This window comes from Alexandromys fortis, unplaced genomic scaffold (assembly GCF_014885135.2).
Source record: "Alexandromys fortis isolate MF-2015 unplaced genomic scaffold, M_Fortis_MF-2015_v1.1 scaffold_122, whole genome shotgun sequence".
Taxonomy (NCBI): Eukaryota; Metazoa; Chordata; class Mammalia; order Rodentia; family Cricetidae; genus Alexandromys; species Alexandromys fortis.
This window is the reverse complement of record NW_026068004.1, coordinates 3,773,726-3,796,931: the sequence shown is the minus strand read 5'-3', so window position 1 is coordinate 3,796,931 and position 23,206 is coordinate 3,773,726. Positions and strand designations below refer to the sequence as shown.

Genomic DNA, 23,206 nt, shown 5'->3' with positions numbered 1-23,206 from the left:
AATAATATAGTTTCTGTGTGATTATTTCGAGTCAGGATGGTTGGGAAATGACTATCAGCCTCTGCCAACAAGGCACCAGACATGCACGTGGTACACATATATACATGCATACAATAAAATAAATAAGTCTATTTTTAAGAGATTACAAAATAAAAACCATATAAGCAGGCAATTCAAATGAGAGAAAAAATTCTTTATTATTAAAAATATATAAATATACTATGGCTTCAATCAGTTTTAAGTTCACGTTATAGTTTTAAATAAATTTATATTTGTATGTATATACGGAGAGATAGATAGAGATATGTGTGTACATTTGTGTGCGTGCACACGTATGTGTACAGATGTGTAGAGACCAAGAGTTGATGATGTATCCTCCTCTGTCTCTCTCCATCTTATTTTTTGAGGCAGGGTCTCTTGCTGCCTTGGAGCTTATTACTCTGGCTAGGCCGGTAGGCCATCCAGGTCCAGGGAACCCTATTGTTTCTGTTTCTACAAAGCTGGGATTACAGGCATTCACTGTGGGTTCTGGGGATCCAAACTCAGGCCCTCAAGCTTGTGGGGCAAGTGCTTTACAGACTGAGCCACCTCCGTAGTCCCAGAATTTACATTTTTATCTTCATAAGTTTTTAAAAAATATTTATTTATTTATTTGTTATATATACAATATTCTGTCTGTGTGTATGTCTGCAGGCCAGAAGAGGGCACCAGATGTCATTACAGATGGTTGTGAGCCACCATGTGGTTGCGGGGAATTGAACTCAGGACCTTTGGAAGAGCAGGCAATGCTCTTAACCTCTGAGCCATCTCTCCAGCCCCCNATGGTTGTGAGCCACCATGTGGTTGCGGGGAATTGAACTCAGGACCTTTGGAAGAGCAGGCAATGCTCTTAACCTCTGAGCCATCTCTCCAGCCCCCAAGTTTTTTTTTTTTTTTAAATATATATATATAAAACTTATTAGAATGGTAGGGCCAGATGGACTAAAATTATGAAAAAGAGGAAAGCACAGGGAGAGTAAAGAAAAAGATTATCCCGTGTCCAGGTTTGTACACGACTGTCTCAAGGTCCTCAGGGAGCAGGGCTCTAGATGTGAACATGGCGTACTGCGTTGCTCTGTACATTGCTTCTTGAGTGTGAAGATACTTACCTTCTCCTGTGCTTCGGCTGCTTTCGACTGCTCTCGAGCCAGCTTTTCCTGCAGGCTCTGCTGGGATTTAATGCTCTGAGCCTGCTGCAGCCCTTCCAGCTCCAGCTCCTTGACTTTCTGCTGACACAGTTTCCACTCCGCCGTGAGCGAGGACTGCATCCTGGCACTGTCCAGCAACTTCTCCTGGGCCTGCTTGAGTTCAATTTTGATCTAGAGATGGGGCATAAACACAAACCATAAAAACAGGGCTGGGGATGCAGTTAAATAGTAGAAAGTATGCCTGGCATTTCTGAGGCACCGGGTTGGAGGCCCAGAGCATGCAAGTGTACACGCGTGCACACGTGCACACACACGCACACACAAAGATTAAAAGTAAACATGGAGGCCGGCAAGATGGCTTGGTCAGTAAAAGTGTTTGGCACCAAGTTTGATGGCCTGAATCAAATCCACTGGATGCTACATGGTGGAAGGAGAGAACTGATTACCAAAAGCTGTTCTCTGACCTCTGTCTGTGTATGCTCTGGCACATGTGCACCACACTCACAAATATACATTGCACACACGCACAACTATATTATTATGAATGATGATAATAAACTTCAAGGAGTTATTGCTATGCATATATACTAGATTAGCAGGTAAGTTTTGAAGTGTGACAGTGTCAGGAACTGGCGAGGATGGAAGTGATGCTGATTCTTACGCGGCGCAGATAGAAACGGACCAGATAAGGACGTGAGTAACCCGTGCACTGTCCCTGTAGCTGAGCCATCTCACTTCGCTGTCTTCCCGGAGAGCCGCGCTTACGTACATTAGCACATATGCCTGGGCATGCATGTCCATGTCCTTTAAAAAGTAGAAGCAACCCTAGCTGTTGATACTACACAGGAAAGAGCGCTTCAGCCGCGAGTTGGACATTACTGAAATAATGAGCTCTTACTAATTCCGGAAGACAAGAGAGATGGTCATCTCCAAAGATGGTAAGGGACGTGTAAAAGTCAGACCTCAAGGGGGACGGAAATGTATGAAGAGATTACAATCTAAGAGCCAAATGCTTCCTGTAATTGATGGGTCAAAGGTCAATAGGAAACAAATGATCATTAGCCTTATCTCTGTGATAACACAAGAAGGAACTCTAGACTGAGCACTCACTTTTTCCCATCAAGCCAGTGCAATGTCTCAGTTCTCCTCGTGTTCTCATTGTGTACCGACACACGGGCAATACTGCATTTTTGAAACATTATTGACAAACTATTAATATTATTAACCAATCTGTTACTGCTGAAATTAAATCAAACGTTAGAAAGTTTGAGGTATAGATCTCAACAGACCTTGTCACTATACCCCTTTTCCTGTTTGGAGACGCATGCGCACCCTGTCGGCATTGGAGAAGGTGGAAGAAGGGAGCTATGAGCACCGCGATTTGGCTCTGCCCAGAAAAGGATGTGCCTGGGGGACTCACCTTGATGTTCTCCTCCTGCAGCAAACTGTTGTGCTGTTTGAAGTCCGAGCTCCTGCCCCGCTCATAGCGCAGCTCCTTTTCAGCCGAGTTGCACAGGATCTGCAGGCGGTGCAGGTTCTGTCGCAGTTGCTGCACTTCCCCGTGATGCTGGCAGTTCGCTTTCTCTCCAGATGTTAGGTACTGAGGCAAACATTTTAAGAGAGAGACGCACTCGAGAGAGCACTGGTGTTGTGTGGGCTCAAGCTGTCAGCACAACTGCAGGAGCTTGGTGCTCCTGTGTAAGCAGCGGGTTCACCTACAACAAACAATGCTTCTACACTTGGGGCTATTTGGCGATGCTCACATAGAGCTTCTACACTGGCGTGAAAAGGCCAGCGAATTCTGGGGACAAAAGCAGATGTGCATGGACCACTAACCTTCTTAATGTCTCGTATCAATGAAAGGCAAACAGAATAGAAGATTTTAGAGTAAAACACCCCCTTTTGTGTCTCAGAACTACAAAATTCCCTAAGAATTAAAACAACCAGGAACCTGCCGGGCGGTGGTGGCCCCACATCTTTAATCTCAGCACTCAGGAGACAGAGGCAGGCGGATCACTGTGAGTTCAAGCCCATTCTGGTCTACAAGAGCTAGTTCCAGGACAGACTCCAAAGCTACAGAGAAACCCTTTCTCGAAAAACAAATAAACGAACAAAACAAAGCAAAACAAAAATCCAGGAACCCATACTATTTTGTAGGGTTTTTTTTGTTGTTGTTGTTGCTGTTTTTTAAAAAAGATTTATTTATTTATTTATTATGTATACACTATTCTGCCAGTATATATATATGCCAGAAGAGGGCACCAGATCTCATTACAGATGGTTGTGAGCCACATGTGGTTGCTGGGAATTGAACTCAGGACCTCTGGTAGAGCAGTCAGTGCTCTTAACCTCTGAGCCACCTCTCCAGCCCCCATTTTTTTTTTTTTTTTTTTTTTTGAGACAGGGTTTCTCTGTGTTACAGTCATGGCTGTCCTGGAACTCGCTTTATTGACCAGGTTGGCCTGGAACTCACTGAGATCTGCCTACCTCTTCCTCTGCCTCCCAAATGCTGGAATTAAAGGCATGTGCCACTACCACCCAGCATATTTTGTAGTTTCTAAAGAACATTTAAATTACAATTGTATTTCATTTTATGTCCATGGGCAATGCCTGCATGTATGCCTGTGCACCGTTTACATGCCTGATGCTGGAGGGGCCGGAAGTGGGTCAGATCCCCTGGAGCTGGAATTACAAACAGTTGTGAACTGACATTTGGGTGCTGAGAATCAAACCTGGGTCCTTTGAAAGAGCAGCTGACACTCTTAAGTGTTGAGCCACCTCTCTGGTTCCACATTTAATCTTTTAATTTGTGTGTGTGTGTGCGTTTGCACACACATGTAAACATGCATACTGCTATACATGTGTGGCAACCAGAGGACAACTCTCAGGAGATTGTTCTCTGTTCCACATATGGGTCTTGGGGATGAAACTCAGGTAGTTATTAGGTTGAACAGCAAGTGTCTCTTACCGAGCCGTTTCACTAGCCCAGTTTAAAAGAAAAATAATATAATGAAAACCTAAATGTGAACCAAAGCTCAAATGCTGGTTTCATGGGAAGATCGTTCCTATTATGGAAATAGAGTAAAACTACAGGCTTTACATCTTCCTATCCAGGGACGTGGATGGGGTGGGCAATAAAATGAGTCATCAAACCAAGTCCTTCATGTCCTCAGCCAAGCATCCTTCAGAATTTCTTTTTTTCTTTTTTCTTTTCTTTTTTGGCTTTTCAAGACAGAGTTTCTCTGTGTAGCAGCCCTAGCTGTCCTGGAACTGGTCTGTCGACCAGGTTGACTTTTGAACTCACAGAGATCCACCTGCCTCTGCCTCCCAAGAGTTGGGATTAAAGGTGTTCACCGCCCGGCTTTTTTTTTTTTTTTCTCAAGACAAGGTTTCTCTGTGTAACCCTGGATGTCCTGGACCTCTCTCTGTAGACAAGGCTGCCTCAAACTCAGAGATCTGCTTGCCTCTGCCTCCTGGACTTCTGTCTGATCTTGTAGCCGAGTTAATAACATGCCTCGAGATAACTGAAGAAATGATGCACTTAGCCTGCTGTCCTACGTGGACTCAGCCTAGGTTTAACCAGCCTTTAAGAGACCAATCTAACCAACCTTACTATGCCTTGGATTTCCCACACAACCGGCTTTTACTTGCCTAAGTTAAATACACAGCTTTAATCTTAAATTATGGACTCTTCCATACTTTGACAGAGAATAATGCCATATTTTGTGTGTGTGTCTGTGTAGGTGGCAGTGGTGGTGGTGGTGGAGGTGGTGATCATTTGCTGAAAATAGCTAGCAGATTGAAAGCAACCTTAAACAAAATAAATATCCCATAAATGTTGGAAGCAACACATGGATACAGGTTGATAATATCCGTGTGAGGTCTTGATCCACTGGGGTCAGTAAATAACCTCTTCGCTTGTAAAGCTCTGGTAAAGAGCTCTAAAAAAGTATATTCCATTTCTTATTTTCTGTGCTACTCAATAAATACAGAGAAATCCTCTTTAGGCACAGACATAGGTTACAGGCACAACAAACAGGCAATTAAGGACACATCACACACACACACACACACACACACACACACACACACACCACAGATAGACCACCCGCAGACCACAGATGGAAGGAAGTAGGAAATTCAAATTTGGGTTCCCTCTTGGCCAAACTACTCCAGAAGGAAGTTCTGTTTTCACAGTGGGATACTGATTGATTGTTAGTTGACCATGGGCGGCACCATTCCCTGGGCAGGTGGTTAAGGAAGCTGGTGGAGTCTGTGCCATCCACCAAGCAGAGCTCCTGCGTGGTTTCTGCTGTTCTTCCTCTGCTGGGAGTGCGTTAGTAGAGGCAATGCTGTGTGGAATGACAGTGGCCGCCTTCAGTCTCTGCTTGAGCTCCTGCCCTGCCCACCCTCAGTGATGGACTGTGACTTGGAAGCCAAACACTCTCCTCTAAGTTGCTTCTGTCAGAGCGTTTTATCCCAGCAACAGAAAAAGGCTAGAACAGAACAGACGCTGTTTCTAAGGTGACAACTGAAGCACCTATTTCAAATGCTTACATTGTATGGGGTCTTAGTTACCTTTTATTTTTTAATGATTTGTTTTTTTTTATTTTATGTGCATTAGGGTTTTGCCTGCATTTATATCTGTATGAGGTTGTTGAATCCCCTGGAGCTGGAATTACAGACAGTTGTGAGCTGCCATGTGGTTGCTGGGAATTGAACCTGGGTTTTCTGGAAGAACAGCCAGTGCTCTTAACCACTGAGCCACCTCTCCAGCCCCATTTGTTACTTTTCTGTTGCTATCATAAAACACTATGACCGGGCTGGAGAGATGGCTCAGTGGTTAAGAGCATTGCCTGTTCTTCCAGAGGTCCTGAGTTCAATTCCCGGCAACCACATGGTGGCTCACAACCATCTGTAATGAGGTCTGGTGCCCTCTTCTGGCCAGCAGACATACACACAGACAGAATATTGTATACATAATAAATAAATAAATATTTAAAAAAAAATAAAAAAAAATAAAACACTATGACCAAGGCAACTTATAAAAGAAAGCATAGCCAAGTGGTGGTGGTACAAGTCTTTAATCCCAGTACTTGGGAGGCAGAGGCAGGCAGATCTCTGTGAGTTCAAGGCCAGCTTGGTCTACAGAGTGAGTTCCAGGACAGGCTCCAAAGCTACATAGAGAAACCCTGTCTCAAACAACCAAAATAAGTAAGTAAGTAAATAAATAGAAAGGAAGAAAGAAAGAAATAAAAAAGGAAGAAAGTAAGAAAGAAAGAAAAAGAAAAAGGCAATTTAATTAGACATATGGTCCCAGGGGCTAGAGTCCATGATGGTGGAGCAAAGACAATGGTGGCAGGAGCAGCTAAGAGCACAAATCACATCTCCAACTACAAGCAAGAGACAGAGAGCACATTGGGAAGGAAATGGTGCTAGTCTTTTGAAATCTTACACCTGTCCCTAGTGACATACCTTCTCCAATAACATCTCAGTTTTCCCAAACCTTCCCACCAACTGGGGACCACTCATTCAAACATTTGAGCCTATGCAATTCAAACCATGTCAATAACTGCATTTAAAAATAACATTGAGAAGCTCACTGGTTAAGAGCACAAATTACTCTTTCAGAGGACCTGGGTTTGATTCCCAGAACCCACAAGGAGGTTTGCAACAATGTGTGACTCCAGTCTCAGGGCGCACAGACATACATACATGCAGGCAAAAAACCCACACACATTTTCTTTTTAATTAAAAAAAAATAGAATCTAATATCTTTCCCCTAAATTTTTCACATTTTTCACCCAGAACAACCAAGACCAAGCAATTGTTATGTCCCCAAACCCAACTATTCCAAGTGCTGTATGGTGAGCCCCATAGAGATGCCGCACATCCCCTGGGAGACATGAGACAGAGAACAGCCTTGGAAGACAAGGAGGGAGATCTCCGGCTGCCAACTTCCTGGGCAAAGCTGAGGCATGTGAGCTGGCGTCTGTTTGGAAGCTGCCGTAAGGTGGGCTTTAGGTCCTGGTCCTGTTTATAAAGGTGATACAGCTCTCTAGATCATCTTCAGACACTGAGCTTGTCTAACACAGAGACAATACACGGCATAGAGAACTCTATGACAACCGACATGCGCAGGCAGATGACGACAACTCAGAGTGGTCCCTGTGGTCTGCTTGGGCAGTGTGAGTGGACGCCCCAGTCACTTGATACAGAACCTTTCAACTTAGGGGAAACTTCGACAGTGCTGGGCACCCCTCCAACGCGCTAAACATTCACCTTGAGCTTAGCATGACCAGGTAGAAAGAGCGGGTCCTGCTGGACCACAAACCATCTAGCTGGACCCTAATGTGGTGTTAGCTCCATCACCTATGTCCACTGCATCCCACACAAAACGGTTTGGTTGAAGACATAAGAACTTCAACTTTTTCAGTAACTCCCAGTCATTAGGGGAAAACCTACGGAACTATGCTAGAATGAAGTCCCAAGAGGCTGTGTGAGATGTAGAACTATCTGCCCTTCCACAAAGTGGCGAGGCTCAAAATTTTCTTAGAAAATTTTGTGTATTTTGTAGTTCCAAGCTGTCTATGTGCCATTATTGTGAGAGTGTCCCTGTTTCTGTTGTTTGAGAATGTCATACATGTATATAAAATTCTGATCAATCCAACCCCATTCCCTGCGCTCCTATTCTTCCCCACCACCCTCCCTCCACTCCCCCCCCCCAGTTTTGATCTCAGTTACTAGGTGTTGATGAATAAGTGCTTCAAACCAAGGGGAAAGATACATTAAACCAACAAATTAGTCAGCAATTACCTTTCAGACATTAAGTTACACGCAGGTGAATATATAGTCTGAGCTTGATGGCACACCAGTGATTCCATTGCTCAGGAGTGAGCTAAGAAGACTATGAGTTTGAGGCTAGCCTGGGCTATATATTGAATTTCAGGCCAGCCTCATGGCAAAGCAACACCCTGACCCCCAAAACTAACCAAACCAACAAGAATAAAACTCCGAACAACAAATAAACTAGCTGGGTGGTGGTAGTCACCTTTAATCCCAGCGCTCGGGAGGCAGAGACAGGTGAATCTCTATGAGTTGGAGGTCTATAGAGCTAGTTCCATGACAGCCAAGGCTATACAAAGCAACCCTGTCTTGAAACAAAACAAAACACTAAAACAAACAAACACAAAAAAAACAAAACCAAAAACTTATTTTGAGTAGGTCCTGGTGTCCCATGCCTCTAGTCCTAGCACTCTGGAGAGGCATGCAGATCTTTGTGACTCATCCCGGCCTCTATAGAGTTCCAGACCAGCCAAGGTTACACAGTGAGACACTGCTTCAAAATAAATAAATAATAAAAATAAAAAGTTGGTCTATGTCTCTCTCTGGGTGTATCTGTACGTGTGACTACAAGTACCCTGAGGCCAAAGATGCTAAATCCCCTTTGAGCTGGAGTTACAAGCAGTTGTGAGTCACCCACTGTGGGTTCTGGGGCTTGAGTTCAAGTTCTCTGCAAGAGCAGTACTTACTCTTTAAAATTTATTTATTGTGCATACAGTATTCTGTCTGTATGAATGCCTGTAGGCTAGAAGAGGGCACCATATCTCATTATAGATGGTTGTGAGCCACCATGTGGTTGCTGGGAATTGAACTCAGGACCTCTGGAAGAACAGAAAGTGTTCTTAACCTCTGAGCCATCTTTCCAGCCCCAGAAGTACTCACTCTAAACTTCTGAGTCAACTCTCCAGCCTTCCTTTTTGTAAAGCATTCCCTTGACTTACTTCTCAAGTACATATTGTCAACCTTTTTTGTTCTTTTACAGTCTAGGCTAGACTCAAAGTCACTAAGTAACAAGAGGGTGACCTAGAACTCTTGATCCTCTTGCCTCTGCCTCTGAAATTCTGGGCTAGAAGGATAGCACCTGGCATTTCATCAGCCCTTTGAAGGTGGTTTACCCGCAAATCCAACAGTCCTCTGAGGCTCACAAGGTAATTTCTGGGAAGGTAGCTACAGAGAAATTGTACTTTGTACAATGGAGTCCTATAAGATTAAGAACCAAAGTGGGGCTGGCGGCCACTCCCTTTAACTCTCTTACAGGCAGACCTGCAGTCAATAGCAAGGGGCCATATTTAGAACCATCCTCTGATGCCATTTTCTCTAATAAAAGGAACACTTGGTTCACTAAGCTCCCTGCAATAGGAGGGTGGCACATACGCTGCCGACCCTCCACTCCACCTGCCGGAGGCAGATGTGTTCCTTCTGAGTCTGCCTTGAGATTACGGCCCATAGTCAAAAACCCACAGGGAGGCAGGAGGAGAGAACCTGCTCAACAGGGCTGCATTTAGGAGAGAACCCGCTCAACGGGGCCGCATTGCTCTTCCCCCAGAACTAAAAAAGCAACCCTTCAATAATGAAGTGAATCAACAGGTTCAGATTTCGGTTGTAAGTTTATTACCAGTCAAGCCACGGCTGTAATGTTATAGAAGAAACAGACATTAAGAAAGGAAATGGTAAAAACGATGCTTAGCCTTGTCTCCAGGGCTAGTCAGAGGGACCAGGCCCGGAGCGTGTGTCTGCAGCACCTACCTGGGTGCTACTGTCATCTGAACTATCCCCACAGCTCTGAGGCTGGAGGCTCAGCTCTTCTCCAAGCCTCCCAGCTTCTCTGCGCTCCACGGCCAACAGCCGCACATGGCCTCTCCAGTCTCCATTCTGCTGCGGTTCCTCCCGCCTCTCTCTTGGGGAAGTGGCCGCCTTCACTGACAACGCTGGCATTTCTTCCTGCTTACTTTCTCCTAGTTTGGAACTTGGCACAGATATAACAATAAAAAAAAACTATCAAACAAATATTCTTGTTGCAGACGAGTGAAGAAAATCCTACACGCTAGAGGAATCTTTTTTTTTTCAAACGTGAATTGCAAGGCTGGAAGTTGTTCTGGGTGCGGTTTATAGCAATGACTTATGTTTTCACTCATAGTCAAGGAGATGACCCATCATACATTTTCATTTACAACCCAATGACCAGTTTAAATTTTTTTTGTCCTTTCTGGACTTTTAGTATTGCGCTGGGCAACTAGATTCAGGTCATAGAGAGTTCCAAGTGCCACTTAAAAGCAGATACTTCAATAGGCAACGAGGCTACAGTGGGCTGTAAGAGGTTTATAATTGAGAAATAAGGCTATCTAGATGGTAATTAGGCTGAGCAGTGATATATGGCTTGGTTAATCATTGACATGAGATAACGAAGGACAGGAGTAAAAGTGTACGTGTGTTTGCACGGATGTTGGTAGGAGATTTTAGTACAGATAGGAACATGGGAGAACAAAGTATCCCAGGATGATTTAACAAATGAGATCTGCAGGGGCCAGCAAGATGGTTCAGTGGGGAAAGGTGCTTGTTGCCAAGCCTGACAATCTGAGTTCAATCCTTGGGACTCACATGGTAGAAGGAGAGAATCAAGCCCTTTAAGTTGTCCTCTCATCTCCACAAAGGTGCTGTGGCATGCTTGCACCTCCTGTTCCCCAGTTAAGTAAATGGGTTTGCTTTTATTTTTGATTTTAAATAAAAAAAAAAACATGCCAGGGAACCTTGATGAGAGACTGTTGTCTCCATCCACATAATAAAAGTAATAAAAATCAGGGGTGGGAACCAGGACTGGGTCTGGAGAGACTTTTGGTTGGTGTTCATGACATTCACCATCAGCCAGATGAGGCGGGTGAGGGAGACAAGGCAACATCTGGATTTCTATCTGGAGCAAACTCACGACTGGAGGGTGGACTAGGCTGGCAGGGTGTGCATAAGGAATGCTTGAGGATCCGGACACAGGGAAGCAGGGGCAGAAACCTTGGCCTTGAACCCAAGGACACAGAAGAGGGGGGGATGATGGGTGAAGGGGTCATCTCAGATGGAGGCCAAAGGCTTGTAAGGAGCAAGCAGAAGGGGCTGGAAAGCCAGAGAAAGAGGGGGCATCCTTGAGAATTTAAGCCACACAAACAGAAGGAGGGGCACAGCTTCAGCCCTCAGAGAATGTATAGATTACAGTGCACACAAGCATGCTGGGTGGTTTGGCTGCATTTTGCTTCTGCTATCTTTCTTTTGGGGCAGAGTTTTCTGCATGCTAGGTAAGCACTCTGCCACGAAGCTACACCCCAGCCCCATTTATTTCTAATTCCTCAATCTGAAGTTTGCTTGGGGCACCTTGGAGCCCAGCATTGCAAGCTTCACCAGTCATAGTTGCTACTCACATTCAAGAAGGCAGCTGGCAACACAATTCAAGAGCCACAAAAATGTTTAGAATCTGAGGCTGGAGAGACGGCTCAGCAGTTACGAGCACTGGTTGCTCTTCCAGAGGACCTGGGTTAAATATCTAGTTGACAGTTGAAAACCATCTGTAACTCCAGTTCCAGGGATTCTGCTTTCTTCTTCCAGCCACCAGAGAGGTGCCAGGCATGCATGTGATGTACAGACACACATGCAGGCAAAGCATCCATACACATAAAAATAATTGATCAAAAAAGAAAGCCCTGAGCTGTATTAAAATGTTGAGAATCTGAAAAATTGTAGCCATGAACATACATTGTGTGGTGCTGCGAACTGGATCTAGGATTTCATGCACGCTAGGAAGGTGCTGTTGTATTTACTGAGCTGTAACCCCAGTCTCCATGAATATATTGTAATTATATAACTACATAAAATAACTCATAAGAAGAAAAGCTCAGTGTTCAATGCTGCCCATAATAATGTGTTTTAAAGCAGCAGCTCGTGGAGACACACTGCTCCTGTTTGGACATGGTTTTATTGTTTCCCCCAAGGGGATCGCTCCTGAGCAAGCCAGCCAGCGAGCCAGTTTAACTGAGGTACGCTTCAACAGCAAGATGGAAAGGCAGTCGAGGAGGACTCCAGACAGCACCTCGGGCCTTGACATGCAGGCACACAAACACGCACGCACACCTCTACACAAGCAATCATGTACACACATGTACACACACAGGGGAAAAGAACATGGCTCTCCCCTCCTTTCTCTCTGGCTTCTAGACTTGCCATGTAATCCCTTCTTGTGCGTGTTCCTTCTGCTGTAATGCCATCTGCTGGAAGGCTCTCGCCAGAGATGGGTGCCGTCCTTCTGAACCCCTAGAACCGTGAGCTAAAGAAAGTCTTCAAAAATTCAGTCTCAAGTATTTTGTTATAGACATGTTCCCCAAATCAGAAAACAAAACAATCTAGCTGGAATTCAAGTTATTTTATTTAAAATTGCATTACATTTAAGTGTGTGTGTGTGTGTGCGCGCGCGTGCGCACGCACATGTGGAAGTCAGAGGACGACCTGTGGGAGTCAGTTCTATCTTTCTGTCACGTAGGTTCTAGTGATCAAACTTGGGCTTGCTGACAAGCACCCTTCCCTCCTGAGCATTTCGCTGGCCCTCCCCTTATTGTTTGAGATGGGGGGTCTCTCACCGAACCTAGAACTCACCAATTTAGCTAGATGAGCTAGCCTGTGAGTTCTGGGAACCCTTCCGTTTCCACATGTCAAACCAGTAGAGGGACAGGTGAACATCACTATGCCTGGCTTTTACGTGGGTGCTGGAGATCTGAACTTAGGTCCTCACGCTTGCCTGGCAAGCCCTTCACTGCCTGAGCCATCTCCCTGGGCACCTTTAACATTAAGTTTAATCCTTTCCCCATACTCAAGGTACCATATCTTCTCCATCCCAGTTAGAGTCACTAATCCCAAAAGTCCCATTGAATTTTACACAGCAGGCAGTGTGATTTTCCTAAAACACTAACCTATTGTTTTGCCCAGGCTGCTAAACTCTAAAGGAGGTTTTTATTGTCGAAATTCCTAACAAGGGTTGTGGACATAGCTCAGTGTTAGGTGCTTCCTTAGCACACGTGATGCCCCATGATTAACCCCAATATTGCAAAACCAGCAAGCAAACACTTCCCTGATATAAGCATCCCATGTACTTATCTGTTCGGGATTCTGTCTGCATCTGGTTCTCACTGTCCCCCTTACTTAGAGTTCTTCTAAACGACCTCACACAAACCTATGTCCCCTTAATATCATGTTCTGCTGTCTCTCTTCCCCTGTCTCTGTCTCTGTCACCCTGCGCCCCCATTTGGCCCTTGACAGACTACGAAGCCAACACCACCTCATTTAACTACCTCCTCCCATCAGACACAATGTTAAACCTGTCTCAGTTTGTGCCCTGCCTCTGGTTGGAGCATCTGCACACAGTGGACAAATGGTTAATGCTGAATGTGGTTGTGTTCCAGGTCTGACTGAAGTGGCACCTGCCAAGGCGCACAGGTAACGAGACAGGAGAGAGGCAAGCAGGGGGCAGACAGCTAGAGTTCTCGTAGTCCCAGCAATGGGAAGTAGTTTGGGCCAAGCCATAAAACTAAAAAACATAAAAGGGTGGGAAGGAGTCTAGAAAGAAGCCCAGAGTCTCTCCTGGCAGACTTCCCATCGTAGAGGGACGAAGGCACCAAGCAGCCTTGCTACCGCGGCAAATCTCGCCACTGGTGACCCAGTGCAGCCAGGCATGGTTGAGCAGTTCTGCCTGATATTGTCAGTTCTTTCCGGGAAGCATTTCCAGGTGACTGCTACATCCTGACAGCTTCTTGCTCCAGGCTACTGTTTCTTCATCTGTGGCTCACAATGGATTAACCGACCTGCCTGTAACCTTCCATCTTCATCTAAGGAGCTGCTAGGACAACTTCCCTTGAAACCTGTCACACTGTCCCCGTGTTCTAGAATTAGGCTTTCTTGATCCCTCCACCAAACCAAAACATGGCGAGCCAGCTTCTCAGTTCCTTGTTTTGGGGCTCACTATCAGAGAACTGCCCCCATCTCTCCAAGATGCCTGTCCCATCCCACACCTGCCAATCCCATCTTCCAAAGATGCCTTCCCCGCCCCCCCCCTCAGTTTCCTGCTTGAGAATCTTGGACTCCAAGCTAATTCTTTTTTTTTTCCAAGCTAATTCTTAAGTTAAAAGAAATTTTTAACATAGCAGGAAAATCCGGAGCAGTATCTATCTGAGAACATGCATGCAGAAATAAATTTGGTGACATTAGGCCCCAATCTCCTTGGGCAGTAGAAAAAGACAAGATCTCCTGAGTAAATCAGGAGCATGGAGACCTTGGGAGAGGGTTGAAGGGGGGAGGGGAGAGGCAGGGAGGGGAGCAGAGAAAAATGTAGAGCTCAATAAAAATAAAAATAGACAAAAAAGGCTGCCCTTTAGGTCAATGTCTAAGGAGCATGGGCTTCTACTGCTTCCTTCTCCGTGACCTTTCGACTTTTGTCCACACAAAGCCATTTGTTTCTATTAGTTTTTGTGCCAGATTAGAGCAGACCATTTGCCCAAAGTCTCCAAAACTCCTGTGAAGGATCATTTTGGTTAGAATTTGTAAAAACAGAGTTAGGTAGCAAAATTAAACAAATGTATAAAAGAGAAGAGTTCTGAAAACTCAATTATCAGATATAATGTCAAATAAGGTCAGCAAAACAGAAACTCCTTACAGAGCACAGCTTTGATTGTGTAAAAACAACTCACTGCGGGCAGCAGTGGTGCAGGTCATTAATCCTAGCACTAGGGAGGCAGAGACAGGCAGATCTCTGTGAGTTCAAGTCCAGTCTGGTCTAGTGCTGTGGAACAATCCTTTTCTACACTATGAATATGTATTGTTCTCATTGGTTAATAAAAAGCTGACAGGCCGGTAGCTGGGCAGGAAGTTAGGTGGAAAAGCCAAACTAAGATTGATGGGAAGAAGGAGGGCAGAGTCAGGAAGATGCCAGCCAGTCACCAATGAAGCAGGATGTGTAAAAGTAAGGCAACAAGCCATGAGTCACGTGGTAAAGCATAACTAGAAATATGTGCTAATTTAAGTGTAAGAGTGAGCTGGTGATAAGCCTGAGCTATCGGTCAAGTGTTTATAATTCATATTCAGCCTTTGAGTTGGTTATTTGGGACCAGGCAGTCGGGACAGGAAACCTCACCTACAATCTACAGAGTGAGTTCCAGGACAGTGAGGACCATTATACAGAGAAACCCTGTCTCAAAAACTAAACTAAACAACCAAACAAACAAACAAGACAAAACCCAATTTACCTGCATACTTGTGTGCACAGAAGGGAGGTGGGTGGATGTCTCTCCCTGAAGAGGATTGTGGGTTATTGTAACCCACTTTTACTTTTACGTGCTTCCTTCCTTCCAGCAGGAAGCCCGTACTAACTTTCAAAAGCAAGAGGGAAACTTTCAGACTGTAATGTTAGTGCTAAATCAGAAAGTGGCATGCTGCCATCCCTCTGCCCTATGCTGCAAGCGGTGCCCTAGACACTGCCCAGCCCACCTGTTCTCTTCCATAGCACTCAACACACAGGGTTTAAAAAAAAAAAAGGCAAACTCTAGGAAATGCTCAGAACTAATTTTCTTTTGTGATTACATCTCTTGAAAAGGAACATCAAATCTTTCAGATAACCAAGCCAAATTAAACCCCCCTCCAATTACTGCTGTGTTCGGGAGTTTCTCAATTTACCAGAGTGCCTGTCTTTCTTCACTTGGGCTCAGAACCTCTACTCCCAAAAGTGGCACTTTAGACACCAGATCTTCACAGAGCTTCTTGCTTGTCATTAAATTAGCAGTTCTGTCCCCTACAGAGCAATATTTTAACTGTTCCAATTCTTGTGAAAACTTCAAGACCTGTAAAGTTAAGTAAAAAAGCAATTGTCCTATTTTGCAAACTTGTACGTCGGTGAAAAAAAGCATATTGACGCCACCAAATGCTTCATTACTGCCTTACGCTAGTCAAACCGGTGCCCTACAGTAAGTCTTATTACAATCTAGTTAAATACTCAGTAGGTGTCATGACGTAATCCATGCTTACAGTAGACTGTACGTAACTCCATGATTTAACCAACCAACCAAACAAACCAACAGGTAGTTTGGTCTTTGGTGTTGGCATGTCGATTGATTGCTGATTCTAAGGGGCTGTACCTTTAAACAGGAACAAAGAATTAGGCTCTGACAAGTTCTCCACACACTTTCGTGCCCACGTTTTGACTGTTCTTCTCTGATTCATAAAGCAGTAACATGTTGCTTCGAGAAAAGAGTAGAAGGCTATTTATAAAAGGGACATTTCTTTCAGGCTGACCCTATTTATTTGAAAACACTTGAACTGTAAAGGTTTCTTGGTGACTGCGGTGGCCCCTAAATGTCAGCCTATGGGACAGTTTATTTAAAAGGCTACTGTGAGCCCAGGCTCAGTGTCTGGGTGGAAACGAGAACCTGCATCAGGTTCCTAGGAGAATCTGGCAGGACTAAGTAAAACATTAATTTCTGCTTGTTTGCTCTTAGAAGACTCTGTAGTTTCCCCTCCTCAGTGGCGTCTAGTGGTGTGTTCACACGAAATCCAAGCAGACCTCCTTCCAGCAGAGAGGTTGGCTGGGAAATAGTTCTATGAACAGAAGATGGTTCCCATCACAGTCCTCAATTAGAGCAAACAGCTGCTTCTCTGCAAACGCAAAGGTCTTACAGTAATTGTGCTTGATTCCAAGAGCCAAGGAATTAAATCTAAAGCTTAATTTCCATGTACTTTAAGGGATTCCCTTGGTCTCCTAAGACTTTCCAGTCCTCTCAAAAGGAACTACAGACTGCAGTATAGACTTCAGTCCACATATCTCCCCCAAGGGCTGTCACTTTCCAGTGAAGGCGGGCCTTGAACCTCGGAAGTGGGAGGCTATGGATGGCTTATTTGAAGCGTGGGGAGCATGTGGTCAAAGACACACAGCTGACTCAAGTTGCTTTGAAGAGGAGGGAGAAGCCACATCATGAGAGGGGACAGGAAGACAGGCAGCGGGGGAGAACCTTGGACATGGTTTCCTTCCTTCCCCTTCCTCCCTCCCTCCCTTCCTTCCTTCCTTCCTTCCTTCCTTCCTTCCTTCCTTCTTTTCTTTGAGACAGGGTTTCTCTGTAGCTTTGGAGCCTGTCCTGGAACTAGTTCTTGTAGACCAGGCTGGCTTTGAACTCACAGACATCTGCCTGCCTCTGCCTCCTGAGTGCTGGGATTAAAGGCGTGTGCCACCACTGCCCAGCTGGGAGATGGTTTTCCTAATGAACATATATTAATTTTGCAAGCAGGAAAATAAATTCCAAAATGCTACTTAGTTTTTACAGTTATTCTGAAAATGCAAACATTACATAATGACAATAAATCCTACTTTTTAAAGGACAGCAGGCAGCAGAATTTGGGATGAATACTCAAGCAAATTAAAAACAATAGTAACACAAACACCAAGCATTTTCTGGGTCCTCTGGACCCACATACAACGTTGGGATGTCTCAAGCAGTTGGAAGTTCTCTTTTCTTTAAAAAAATATTTCTTTTCATCTTTTTAAAATTATGTGTATATTTGTGCTTGTACACGCAGTTGCCTGGTAATTCAGAAAAGGAAATCAGGTCCCCTGGAGCTGGAATTACAGGCAGTTGTGAGCCTCTCGATGTGGGTGCTGGGAATGAAACTGGGGTCCACTGAATGAGCAATAGGTGCTCCTAAGCATCAAGTCATTTCTCCAGCCCCCAAATGTTGCTATTTATCATGAAGAAAGGTAACCCCTTTGGCCCGTCTAGTAGCTGGATGACGTGGGAAAGGACAAACTTCCATTTGATCTTAGTGCTGACAGTTCAGTCTAATCAGCAGCCACGTCTAAATACCAAAGAACTAAGGTCAGTGCTCCAGTCTGTGAGACCTTAGGGTAGGTAGGACAGAAAGAGCACAGGCTGAGAAATGCCAAGCAACTTGGGGGTAGTTCAATTGACCAGGGCCCCTGCGTTTTTTTTATAAACTGAATGAGCTGGCCTACATGATCACACCTATTTCTGCTACAAATTTCTGTGCGATGAGTCTAGATGTGACCCAGACAAAGTCTGTGAAATAAGAAGCTTTGGCAAGTCCATAAGTCACAGCCCGCCTTCTGCCGAGCAGGATGCCTTCAAGTCTAGAGCACCGTGTGTTCCGAAGAGAAGCTTTGGGGTTGGTCAAGATGCAGAGGCTCAAAACGAAAACTTTTCATGAGCAATAGTTTGATGGGCAAGAATGCAGCATCCTAAAGAAGCCATCCATTGCAAAGGGAAACTCGATAAATTTTACAGTGGACACAACAGAGAGCATCTCAGCTAAACCAAGATCAGCACAACAATGTAGCTCGAGTCTCCCAATATAAACGTCCTAGGAAGGAGACATCATTTCCACAGGACTCCTGTCCAGCATGAGCAACTTGCATTATACTGTGGGGAAACAGCAGACAAACCCAAACAGAAGGACGTTCCTCCAAATAACAGGCTGTGACTCTTTCAAAATCCCTAAACTGAAAATGAAACCTGGAACTGGAGAGATGGCTCAGAGGTTAAGAGCACTGCTGCTCTTCCAGAGGTCCTGAGTTCAATTCCCCCCAACCACATGGTGGCTCACAACCATCTGTAATGGGATCCGAAGCCCTCTTCTAGCATGCACATGCAGACAGAGCACTCATAGCTAAAAGCATACAAAAAATAAATAAAATTTAAAAACATGAAGCCCTCACCCTCAATAAGGTGGCCTCAGGAGAAGACCTTAGGAAGCACAGGGGCGGAGCGCTCATGATGACATTGGTATTCTTATGAGAACCATCTGGGCTGGGGAGATGGCTTGGGGTAGAGCATTTGAAGTGAAAGCATAGGACCTGAATTTGGAGCCCCAGAACTCTCGTAAAGTCAGATGTGATAGGGGGATGCGTGGGGGTGCGTGGAGGGTGGAAGTGTGTGTAGAATCTCAGCGCTCCTACAACATGATGGGGCAGAGTCAGGAGGATACACAGAACTTGCAGACCAGCTAGCCTAGCATAGACAGTAACAAAAAATAGGAAACCCTAACTCAAACCAACTGGAAGGCCAGCTGAGGTTGATCCCGCCCATGTTGTGGCACGAGCATGTCCACACTCACACACATGAACATTTGTGTGCACACATATATCATGCATGAGGAGGAGGAAAGAGCCAGCAGAGATGGCTATCTGCAGCCTTCACCAAATGGGGATCACTGGTGCCCTGACTGTGAACTCCCAGCCTGCAGAGCTTGTCATTTAAACTGCCCAGTCTATGCTTTCTGCTCAAGCTGCCAAAGACTTCTTCAAAAACCTCATAGACAGACAGACAGACAACTCCTGTGGGCAGATTCAGGGGCTTAAAAAGCTTTCAGTGATCTTATATTGTATCTTGGACTAGAAATGGTTTGAGTTGTTGTTCTCCTCTTCACCTCCTCCTCCAATTATCTTCTCTTCACCTCCTCCTCCAATTATCTCTTCTTCTCTTTCTGCTCCCCTTCCTCCTCCTCTGCCAATCATCTCTTCCTCCATCACTATTTCTTCCTCCTCTTCACCTCCTCCTCCATCATTATCTCTTCTCCTCCTCCTCCTTTTCTTCCTCCTCCTCCAATCATCTCCTCCTCCATCACTATCTCCTCCTCCTCTCCATCCTCTTCTCTGTTTCTGTTAAGGGGTAGGGCTGACTGCTCAGGGTGCCGATGGCTCACCCTGCTAACAGTGTCCCACAGGCAAAGGCTGCTTGTGACCGTTCCCCCACCACCTCCCTGGATTCTGGACCGTTTCCTCCCTGCATTCCATACCATAATCCACACTCCAGAAATTTAGTTGGCGGGAGCTGATTTAAGGTCAGACATCTAGGCGGTGGAAGTCTAAATGTTTGCCCTGACTTATAACCCACGCCATACGTCCTTTTGTTATATGGTAGTAAAAGGAACTTTGATTTCTAAATCTGCTACTTAAAGTTTCCGTTTATTCCACTCACACACAAGACATGTTAAATATTGAACATGCAAGTAATCAATAATTCAATCTCACCTTGGCTTCTAATTCAGAATTCTCTCTTTGTAGCAGCTTATATGCTACTAAAAACTGGTCTCTGCCCTCAGCCCTTGGAAGATTTTGAATTTCCTTATAAAGGCACAGGAGTTCTGACTTTGATTTTTGGAATTCCTGTTTAACAAATGAAGATTTTTTTATAATAAAAATATATTTAAATCTAAAATTGTTTTAAACAATAAAGTTTTTAAAGTTAAAAAATAAAAACATTAAAAAAACAAAAAAGAAAAGAAGATATTTTATAGGATAAATCAAGTCTATTTCCCTGCAAAGGAATAAAGTTTCAACAAAGGATTTATGAAATGGTCCTAACAAACTGTTCACCATTATATGTTACCAAATGCAGTGTTTCAGTATTTACAGGCTGAAAGAGTGGGTGTCCACACTCATTAAAGCAAAGCTTGGATAAAGGTAAAATCTTCATCAGCTCCCGCATTAAATATTTATTTGCTTTAAAAATATAGGGCTGACAAGATGGCTCAGTGGGTGCACAAGTTTGCCATGCAAGCCTGGGGACCTAAATCTGATCCCTGGAATCCATGTAAAAGATGGAGAAAACTGGCTCCAGAGTGGTCCTCCGGCCTCAGCACTTGTGCAGTGACAATGTGTTCTCCCCTTACCATATATACGCATACAATAACTAACAAGTTTAAAATGCGTCTTTCGTAGAACTTCGTGCTACAGTGGGGTGCAGCTCTGCACCCCAACAAGGCTACCTCTGAAACTAGGGCTGGGCAGATTACTGGAACTTCACCTCAGGTAGCCAGAAAACTGGGAAGCCACTTCCCACATCTCTCTGATTTGTGCCCTTAACTACAGATCCTGCTGCTGTACAATGCGTGCTCGGTGACTCATGAACCAGCATTTCCTCCAATCCTCGGACTGTATGTTTCAATGCAGGTCACGCAGTTTCTCACACTTTCGCACAGACCACACGGATATGCAGTGCTTGATGAGGGATGATGAGGGAGTGACAGTTTGTGACACCCAGTAGCTAATAGATCATATGACACTTTAGGAGAAAGGGCTATTTGATATTCTCTGAAAGTTTTCACGTCAGAGGGAATGGAAGGTGGGGCTGGGGCTGTAAAAAAGCTTCAAGCGGGGAGGGCCTCCTAAATCCAGTCAAATGAGAACAGAAGGGTGGGGCCCTGGTCTGACAGGTTGGAGCCCTCTTAAGAAGAGAAGAGACACATAGGTCACACTCTGTCAAGAGGACACAGAAGGTGGCCAGGACTTTCCAGCCTCTGGGACTATAAGGAAGTCACACAGCCACTGGTACCAAATGACAGGGCTCAGCCTAAGTTCTATTTTCTTTATTGTGTTGCACGGCCCGGGCATGAGAGAGAGCTGGGTGTCCTCCTCCATGACTCCCTGCCTGTTCATTTTAGGGTTTCTCACTGAGTGGGCAGACTGCTGTTTCTGCTTGGTTGACTGGCCAGTGATCTGTCCCCAGTGCTGAGCTTTCAGACACATGTAGTCATGCCTGACTTTTTACATGGTGCTGGAGATTCAAATTCAGGACTCCATGCTTGCATAGCAAGGGCTCTTACCTACTGATCAGTCTCCCCAAGGTCACAGTTTGTTTAACAATAGGAACCAATGGTCACATGAAATCCTTCAAGTAGAAAAACAGGAAGAGAGCGCCACCCGCAATGTGATACCTCACTGTCCACTCTCAAGGACTTCTGAATAGAAAGAAAGGCAGACGCCAGTTGCTGTCGCTTCTGTCTCTCCTCTGACAAGTCACTCTCAAATATTTTAATATTCTCTTGGCTCATTTTCAGTATCTGTAAAACGCATTTTGCATAATTCACTTTATGAACTACTATACAATAGCACCGTTACCTGTAAAATTTAATAACGATAACCCCTGCTTAACTTAATGCTAAGGTCATGTGTGGGTTATAGAAACTTAGGAAAACTAGTTCATAGGATATATTTTTCTCTCTAAGTCAGTTGATAGTGAGCCTTATCCTGCCTACAGCATAGCCCCCATGGCAGGTATACTTTGTGATTTTGAAGACATTTTTTACAAATGTTAATCATGCATGAGATATATTAAATTTCATGATTTATTTAGTGGGAGGGAGAACATACACATCATAATGTTTGTCAGAGGACAGTTTGTGAGAGTGAGTTCTCTCCTTCCACTATGTGAGGGGGTCCCAGGAGTCAAACTCAGGTGGTCAGGCTTAGCAGCAAGCACCTGTACCCTCTAATCCAGTGGTTCTCAGCCTGTAGGTCGACCCCAAAGGGGGACATCAATGACCCTTTCACTGGGGGTGATCTAAGGCCATCCTGCATATCAGATATTTATATTTCAAATAATAACAGTAGCAAAATTACAGTTATGAAGTAGCAATGAAAATAATTTTATGGTTGGGGGTCACCACAACATGAGGAGAGTTGAGAACCACTGCCCTAAGCCATTTCCCCAGGCCCCCAACGTAAGATGCTGATGGAATCTTCCCAAATTCAATGCTGATGACAAATGGGGTAATACTGTAATGACTACATTCACTGAGGGTCTATTAAGCATCAGACACTATGGTGAAGGCCCTACCTGAACAATCTCACATTGTCTCTGGAGGAGCACCGTGGGATAGGAATGTAAGGATCATCACACGTCCCCCCCCCCCATAGGACACCAGTAAATCTCAGAGGTTCCATCACGTCTCAAGGTCAGACAGCGATTGTTCACTTCCAAGTCCACCTCTTACCAGTTCTTACCATATCTACTCTATGTAGCCGTGTCCATGCATACTTCTTGTTGTGTGTGAAGCCTAAAATCCAAATGTGCTTTAGTGAGCACAGAGTGAGAGCCCCCTTGACGAGCTCCATGGAAGGAACAGGCTGTCAGGGCAAACACAGCCGGTAGGCAGAGCTGTGCTGCCTGTGTTTTAGCACCAATGGTGTAAGAGATGGTTATTCCACCATTAGCCTCAGTTTCCCCTGATGAAAACCATGGACACTGTGCTCAGAGACAAAGCACCACATTGTTCTGAACTCTCACCCATCCAGGTGAAACAATAAGCTTGATCATCCCTGTGGTTCCCACAAGCCTCACTGACTTCTCTGAGGAGGCCTTTGGTAAGCTCAT

At 44.8% G+C, this 23,206-nt stretch overlaps 1 protein-coding gene across 15 annotated transcripts in view; it reads right to left on the bottom strand.

The window, feature by feature from the left end:
- Ccdc30 (coiled-coil domain containing 30) overlaps window positions 1-23,206 on the bottom strand; it is a 68,081-nt gene that overhangs the window by 15,569 nt on the left and 29,306 nt on the right. For 8 of the 15 annotated variants that reach the window (XM_050161272.1, XM_050161275.1, XM_050161277.1 and 5 more), the window contains 4 exons: window positions 15,726-15,889; window positions 9,777-9,996; window positions 2,608-2,787; window positions 1,149-1,358 (listed from right to left, as the gene is read on the bottom strand). In XM_050161272.1, the coding sequence (XP_050017229.1) occupies window positions 1,149-1,358; window positions 2,608-2,787; window positions 9,777-9,996; window positions 15,726-15,889 (774 nt within the window). Of the gene's footprint in view, window positions 1-1,148; window positions 1,359-2,607; window positions 2,788-9,776; window positions 9,997-15,725; window positions 15,890-20,082; window positions 20,218-21,767; window positions 21,894-23,206 lie in introns of all 15 variants that reach the window. The other 7 variants (XM_050161281.1, XM_050161282.1, XM_050161287.1 and 4 more) reach the window with 4 other exon arrangements.